The 8605-nt window shown below is 35.2% G+C and overlaps 1 protein-coding gene across 1 annotated transcript; it reads right to left on the bottom strand.

Moving 5' to 3' along the window:
* Window positions 1-212: 212 nt before the first annotated feature.
* LOC107485607 (uridine 5'-monophosphate synthase) lies at window positions 213-4667 on the bottom strand. The gene is made up of 7 exons (XM_016106145.3): window positions 4176-4667; window positions 1895-2760; window positions 1490-1573; window positions 1241-1323; window positions 1060-1147; window positions 715-969; window positions 213-482 (listed from the first exon to the last, which is right to left on the bottom strand). The coding sequence occupies exons 2-7, from the start codon at window positions 2693-2695 to the stop codon at window positions 354-356; spliced, it is 1440 nt and encodes a 479-aa protein (XP_015961631.1). The 5' UTR covers window positions 2696-2760; window positions 4176-4667; the 3' UTR covers window positions 213-353.
* Between the last annotated feature and the right edge of the window lie 3938 nt (window positions 4668-8605).

The following is an 8605-nucleotide window of genomic DNA, read 5'->3' on the forward strand; positions in this document are numbered from 1 at the left end:
AACTCTTAAAAAAAAGCAAGTGTGTATCAATTTAGCTCTGAAGATAATAATGTCTCATTGATCCTGAATGATATAATTGTGAATCGGATTAGTTATTCCATAAGTTTGATGATAACATATGACATAATCGTTTTACGATATATTATCATTTAATTATTAATTTATTTTACTAGAATAAAGGAGTTTTTGTTCTTTTTATTGTTGGAATTCAGTTAGCACAAACAAGAACACAATTTTTTTTACTGTTCGAAGACAACCTTAAAAGTGCGTTTTGGCTCTTCCTTTAGTGTTGAAATATGGTTAGCACAAAAAAACCACATTTAGTCCATCCTTTTATTGTTGACATAGATCCTTCAAGTGCACTTTGCCAAGTATGCATTCCATCCTTGAAGACGGTATTCATGAGCTGCCTCGGCAGGATTCGCTGCCTTGATGATGCCACGGCCAACGATGATAATGTCACTGCCCCTATCATGAACAACCTGGAAAATCGATCCGCAAATCGTCAAGATGAAGGTAAGAAAAGGATATGCTATTGTTCTCAAGACCAAGAAACTAATATACTGCATCTTTCCCTTCAACTAACATCTTTTTATCCATAAAAGTTCTTTTCAACTGAAGAAAGAACAACAAAATCAATAGTATGATGATATTGTTCGCATGTTTAACTTCAGCATCTGCTAGAAGATGCATGGCCAACAAGCAGAAACTTACTGAATATGGAGTGTTATATTGCTGCCCCAATGCATCGCCACCAGTTACCATTTGAACACCAGGAGTTGCCTGAATGAAAGAAGGATTTATCGGTGACCCTGGCCACGATGCTGGATTGACTGAGATGAAGCCAATTACAAAGTCAGAGTGATCCTCGGCAATTTTCAGTGCAGCAGCAGTATAATCTCCCTTGGCAAGGTTACCAGCTGAACTCATTTCAGCAAGCAGCAATAGACCCCTGCCACGAGGCAAGCCCTGCGTATGATCCAAGAAAATGTCAGGCTATTAACTGACATCTTTCCGTAGAATCGACATAGTATAATGAAAATGACTGCAATTATATACCTTCAATTTTAATCCATCCACAATTCCAGGACCAGAGATTATATGAGCATTTATTATATGGGCCCAATCCAATATACGAAAGATCCCTCTGCAGATACCAGAATAATAGAATGATTTCATCAATTGAAAGAGATAAGATACATCCAAAACATGGAAAGCAAAATATAGCAAGTCCTCCTACCCTTCATATTGCATGGTTACTGTGTTACCAATGTCAGCAAATTTACGATCCTCAAAGATCAAGAAGTTATGTTTCTCTGCAATCTTCAATAGAAAGAAGCATATATTAGACACAACCAAACCAAGAGAATGTACAAGATCTTCTATCACGCATGATGCTCATAGTCATGCGCACTCTTTATATACTAAACAACAATATCAAGATTAAAAAATAACACATAACAGAAGTAGGATTCTTTTAGCACTATACCGAGAGAAGCTTAGAACCAAAATCAGGAGTGAAATCTGGCAAAATATCAACATGAGTCTTCAGCAAGCATATCTCAGGTCCAACCTGTTGACAAAAACCAGCCAAAGTAGTTCACAAGAAATTTATTATTATAGCAAAACTTTTAAATGCAGTCCCCTTGATAATAAAATGCCAGAGAATTAGTCTGTTTATTCTCCCCAATTATGAACCCTCTCAAAAACTTTCACAACACAGAAAAGAACGTTCGGGATGAATTGACCTTTTCTTACTAGGTGAGATGGGCACAGATTAAAAATAAATCTTCAAGCTGATGATCCAAGGGAATGAAATGAAATATTCTTGTCCTTGAAAATGATTTGAACAATATGATGGGAAATTTTCGCAAAAGAACAACCAAGTACTCACCTTCTCGGCAATTTCAAGCAATTCAGCTGCTGTGCCAACATCTGCAGCCAAACATAGGTTACTCTCCTTCACTGCCATTATCTCAAACAACTTCTTTCCTGTTGGGTTCTTGGACAACTTAGCCCTCTCCAAAAATGACAAAGCCTTAACTTTGGTTGCGGGCTTCTCCAGCTTTGTCAAAGCAGCAACCTTCTTATTTTCATCTAAGAATCTCATAACATTCCTAACTGTCTCTTCCTCAAGCTTCCCGTGATCCCTCAGAATTTTCACCATCTCAGTCAATTTGATAATTGAGTGCAGCTTGATGCCATTCTCCTCCAGATTCTCCCTTCCACCTTGCTCTCTATCTATCAAAACAACAGCATCACTGATCTTCAAACCCGCATTACGAAGAGGTGCGGCTGTTTCCAAAACAGATGTGCCGCTGGTAACTAAATCCTCAATTATTAAGCAACTTTGGCCAGCCTTGAAATCACCTTCAATGGCTTTAGAAGTGCCATAGTCTTTGATTTCCTTGCGACGCATTACCATGGGAATGTTCTGTGCCAGAGAGACACAAGTCGCAATAGGTAAGGCCGTATAAGGGACCCCACATACGAGGTCAAATGTAGTGGATGAAACAGCAGAAATCAAGGTTTGGGATATTTGCTGGAGAAGGGAAGGGTAAGAAATGATGAGGCGGAGATCTATGTAGATTGGTGAGGAGATGCCGGATTTGAGCTTGAAGTTGCCAAATTTGACAGCTGAGATCTCATGGAGCCGAAGAACTAGAGACTCTATCAATGATGATGGTGCAGACATTTTCTCAAGGATAAAGTTGGCTCTCTGAGTGGGCTTCAAGAATTGTTCAGGACCATATAGAAACCCTGGGGCATTCAAAATGCAAAAGAGACAAATCAATTAGTTTATCTGAAGGTCTAAATCATAAGAATAACAGCAACAATATGCTAATTTATACTACTTCCTCAACCGGTTCAATTGTAGTTCAACCGAAATAACTGAGTTACAATAACAACATAACAAACAAAAGATAAAGATAAAAATACAACCCAAAAAAAAGAACAACTAGGCAGCAATAATTACATAGCACAAATTTAATAAATTCAACTAGAAACAACTAACACAGCAACAATTATCAACTAAACAATTTAACAAATTAGCAACATAGTAGCAAGATTTGAAAAACACAGCAACCAGCAGCAAAGCAAAAAGTTTAATAAATCCAGCAAGAAACAACTAACACAGCAAGCAAGAGTGAACAACATAGCAACAATCAACTATCAAAAAGGAGTAGAGGATTCACCTACCGAAACTAGGAGAGGGAGAAGTGAACTCGTGTGGCCATAGTTATCAGAACTGAACCGGTAATTGACCTGGTCAGGGTCACCAGGTCACTGGTTCAAACGGTGGGTCGCTAATTCACCCGGTCATAATTAAATAAAAATATAAAATTATAAAAATAAAATTAAACTCAAAAGTTAAAACTTAAAATGTATGTCTTCATAAATATATTAATAGCAATCAAATATCAATTCTTAGACATAACAAATGACGCAAAAAAAAATAATAAACTATTCAATAGTACAAAATACTTTCTCAATTTAAAGAACAAGAAAAAACAAAAGATAACACACTCAGTAAATCAAATTCAATCTGAAAGTTGGCATCTATATCTTCATAAAACAAATTTGAAGCTTGACCAACATTTCCTTCATTTTGATTTGCATCTATATCTACATTTGTGTATCTTTCTCAAATCAATACCAAAAATAATTCATAATAATACAAACAGAAAATATGGGACAACAATTTAACTGAACAATTGCAGAGAGAATGAACCTCATTTTCAACAACAAATTCAACTATCATAATTCTTAGGAACAAAAGATTTATCTCAAGAGATGATTTACAGATTTACAACAACAAAAAATTTAGGTAAGTGCTTATTTCAACAAGACAACAATAGATTCAATCTTCAGTGATGATAATAAGTAACAAATGCAACATGATTTTCGGATTCACAACAACAACAACAAAATTTAACTAAGTCATTATTCAGCAAAACAGCACCAAATTCAAGGTTCAATAAACTCAGTAATGATCAACAAACTTAAGCTAAGTGATTATTTTGGCAAGTCAACAACACATTCAAGGTTCATGATAATCAGCAACAAATTTCAGCAACACATTCAAACTTTCAGCAACAAATTACATTCAGCAACAAAATCAAAGTGCAGTGATGCAGCAACAAAATTGAAACAAAAAGAACAGGGGAACTCACCAAATCGGGTTGCGCGAAGGAAGCTGATGTCGAAGGAGAAACTGATGGCGAGGGAGAAGCTGACGGCAAGGCTCGAACAAGAAGACGACAACGAAGACCAGCGAACCGGGATCTGTTGCCTCTGCTACCGGCGACGAGGAGCGCAGGGAAGGGAGAGATCGAGACCAGGTGCGAGACAGAGACCGTGAGAAGCAAGAAGACAACGACCACCACCAGCCGAGGGACCAGACGCGGTTCCGTCTGCTTCTGCCGCGGGAGAAGCGAGCGCAGGGAAGGGAGAGCTTGAGGTCGTCGGAGAGAGTGACGAGAAACTGAGAAAGAGATTCGAGAGAGGAGATAGCGTTGGGGGCTGGGGGTGATCTTCAGCAATTAGGGCTTCGGAGAGAGGAAGAAGGGATTGGCGGAAAGCACAAATTAGTAGTGGAATCTGGCTGACTCAGAAAAGAGCGGGAAGGTGGGTCTGGCGAATCAGACACTGTATAGTTTAGGTTTTTCTCATTCTTTCTCTTGAGTTTTAAGCTAGCCCTGAATTTCTATTTCATTTATATTTTTATTGGAATTTTTATTTTATTGTATAAATATTTTTTAATAATTATTTGATATACATATATATAGGAGCAGAATTAGACTGAATTTTAGAAAAAGATAAAAAAAATTAATTTTGTAATATAAAAGAGACTAAACTAAATATTTTGGAAAGGTTAAATTAAAATTTTTATATAATTCTTAAAGAAAAATTGATATCTAGAAAGTCATTAACTAAATAGATTATACTTTTAATATAATTATTTTTCAATAATTATTAAAAATATATAAACGTGTAATTAAAGCATCATATTATAATATAATAGTAAAATTATAAATAAAATTATTAAATAGAGATATTGTGAATTTAATAAGATAAATATTTATATTATTCTTCCTTTATTAGATAGGGTATAGTTAGAATATATAATATAAATAAAATAATAATATATTAAAAAAATTGTGTATATTCTCTTTTATGAACAAATGTGTACGCTTTTTAATTTTTATATGGAGTCGTTAATGGAGTAGGTCACAGATATTGGATGTATGTGTACTTTACCAGGGTATGGTATCAGGCGTGAAGAACTCGGACGGTGCGATAGGGAGAAGCGCGATTGGATGGTCTGATTTGCTGGGACCACACGGACGGTCCAAGTTGTGTGTTAACAGCCACGTGTCGCGCAGCCTAAACTCCCTAGAATAGTGTCTCTGAACTTAACATACCCCCTTGTTGCCTCAATCCCTTAGTTCGAAATCACTTTTAAAGTATCCCTAACCCTAACAGCCATTATATTCTCTCTTCTTCTTTTTCTTCCTTCAGGTTGTTCTTCATAGTGAATGATAAAAATTAAACAATGTCAAACAAACACAAAATTAAAAATGTTGATCATTCTAAATTTTATATTGTAAATTATCTCTGTCATTCTGATTATGTAAGTTTATTATCTTAAACTTTTTCAAATTTTAGAATTATAATTATTTTTGTTAAAAATTTATTTTTTAGTATTGTTGTTAGAAATTGAAGTTAGGTATATATATGACAGAAATATTATTATTGTTAGAAATTTATAAATATGTGTTTAAATAATAATTAGAGATATATGTTTAGATGTTAGTTAGAGAATGTTTTAGAAATTTTTTGTAATAGTTTTAAAAATTGTAATTAATTAATTAACTTTTATGATTAACTTTAGAAATTATAATTTTAGGAATTATGATAATTTTTTGTAACAATAAATAAATTAAATTAGTGTATAATTTTTTGTAATAATATTAGAAATTTTGATTAATAATTAGGTTTTGTAAAATATAATATATTTGTTTTTCAGTATTAATTATATGTTTGTTGTTAGTTTTTTAATTGACATAAATATATATGTTATTGTAGTTGAGGTTTTAATAATATAGTTTAACATTATTAGTTAAATAAGAACTGAATTTATCTATTAGTTATTATTATTAATGGTAAGTTAGAAACTGTAGTTAGTGATATAGGAATTATTATTATTGACCGGCAAATTATCTATGACTAAAATAATTCAATACTTATCTTAGGAAAATGTATGGCTAAAATAATTAATATGTATAATAATATCGTAATTTTAAAAATTATGAAGCATTCGAAATAATTTGTAGGAGTATTGATTAAATTTGTAAGTTAAATTATTATTATTTGGGAGTTTAGTAAATTAGATTTGGTAAAATTAGTTGTTTTAACTGGATTTTATCTGTGACAGCTATGTGGTTTTAATTAATATGTCTTGTGTAGTTAATTGTCAAGTGAATTGGATTTAGTAAGATTATTTATGTTAACTGTATTTATTCATACATGGTAGTTACTAAATTGTATAATTAATAGGAAGTTTAGCATCAGGCCATTATAATTAGTTACTCTAATTCAAAAATTATTAAATTTTAATAATAAATTAGTAATTATTAATGATTTAACTAATAGTCTGTTATGGTTTTGTAGAGTTTATGGATGTTGACATGTGACCACCCACTGTCTCCGGATTGGTACCATCCTAATGTGGAGGAACATTTACGGTTTACCAGTTTTTATCATGCCTTTCAGATTAGAATAGTTTAATGCCAGAAAGCACTGGTAAATGCTATAGTCAAAAGGTGGCACCCCAACACACACACCTTTCACCTTCCGATTGGTGAATGTACAGTGACACTGGAGGATGTAGCCGTTATTCTTGGCCTTCCGACGAACGATCTTCCAGTGACAGGAATCACGTTGAGCAGTTTCGAAGCCTTAGAGGGTGAGTGTTTTCACCAGTTTGGGGTTGCACCGACAAAGTCCGACTATAGAGGAAGCTGCATAAAATTGACGTGGCTTCGAGATTTAAAAGAACGTTTACAGTTGATTGACGAAAACAGTGTTTAGAGGTACGTGAAGTGCCACATTATGTTGTTATTGGGTACGATCTTACTTGGAGACAAGTCTAGGGCATCTGTGCACTGAAAATTTCTGTCTTTGCTCTATGATTTTGGTAGTATCGAACAGTATAGTTGGGGATCGGCATGCCTAGCACACCTGTACAGGTCGTTATGCAGGGCATCTCGTTTTGACTGTAAGGAAATCGATGATCCACTAATACTTCTGCTAGTTTGGGCTTGGATCCGCCTACCGTATCTTGCACCGGTTCCTAGGGAACCCCGCAGTTTTTCGCTTGCAAACAGGTAACATTATCAACTTACAGAGTATGTTCATATTTATATTTAAATTGTGCTAATGAAATAAATCATCTTAGGTGGCGTAACTGGGAGCGTGGCGACCGACGTTATAGATATCTTAATCTCGCTCACTTTAGAAAGTCATTAGATGAGTTTCAAGAAGGCCAGGTGTGCTTTCATTAGAGAAGTATTTGTTTCCAATTTAGTGTTACTGTTATTTGGCTTGTAATTATTTGTCTCTTTTACTGTGTGCAGTTTGTGTGGGTTGCTTATGGTGTTGACCGCATTGATCCAGACATAATCTCAGAAGACATCAACATGCACTCAGTTGTGTGGAGTGCTACGGTCCCGTTGATATCATTTGAATGCATTGAGTGGCATGACACCGATAGGTTTAGGTGACAGTTTGGTTTTGTTCAGGGAGTTCCTCATCAAGAACGGAATCTAGACAAGACACATGGAGAAACTGAGTGGTCCTAAGAATTTTGACTGGGCCACAGCCACGTCCCTTCATTTTGGGTGATGCAGTGGACAAACAGGTATAATCACATTCTTACTGAGCTTCCGGTGCCTCCACAGCATCCCTTGGATATTTACATGCACTAGTACCATACTAAATATGGCAACCACTTGAACTTGTCAAATCTTGTGGTTCAAGAGAATGATGAGGGTAACTGGTGGACGAAATTGTGATCAATGATATTGACTTTTTGGTCTTGTATGATTTTACTCTTAGGGCACTGTTTAATTCTTTCACAATCTCGTTCAACTAACCAGCAAGTGTACTGGGTCGTCCAAGTAATAACCTTACGTGAGTAAGGGTCGAATCCACAGAGATTGTTGGTATGAAGCAAGCTATGGTCACCTTGCAAATCTCAGTTAGGCAGATTAAAGTAGTTTATGGGTTTTCGAATAATTAATAAAAAAAGAAGAAATAATAAAAAGGATAGAAATACTTATGCAGATTCATTAGTAGAGGTATCTTTTAAGTATATACAGCTGCTGCATGGCTCAAGGACGCCTGCTCTCCTACTGCTTCTACTCAATCCTTCTTACTTCTTTCCATGGCAAGCTTTGTATAGGGGTTCACCATCAACTGTGGCTACTTTCATTCCTCACGGGGAAATAACCTGTGCGGCTGTCACTCGCACAGCTAACCAGTCTGGAGGCATCACCCATGGCTGATGGCTACATCCCATCCTCGCAGTGAAAACTAATGC

Source organism: Arachis duranensis, chromosome 4 (genome assembly GCF_000817695.3).
Source record: "Arachis duranensis cultivar V14167 chromosome 4, aradu.V14167.gnm2.J7QH, whole genome shotgun sequence".
In the NCBI taxonomy this organism is placed as follows: Eukaryota; Viridiplantae; Streptophyta; class Magnoliopsida; order Fabales; family Fabaceae; genus Arachis; species Arachis duranensis.

Coding starts and splice junctions, on each gene's coding strand:
- LOC107485607 (XM_016106145.3), bottom strand. CDS start 2,695: ATGTCTGCACCATCATCATTGATAGAGTCTCTAGTTCTTCGGCTCCAT. Junction 1,324..1,489: donor TTGGTTCTAAGCTTCTCTCG/GTATAGTGCTAA, acceptor TTTCTATTGAAG/ATTGCAGAGAAACATAACTT. Junction 483..714: donor AATATAACACTCCATATTCA/GTAAGTTTCTGC, acceptor TCGATTTTCCAG/GTTGTTCATGATAGGGGCAG.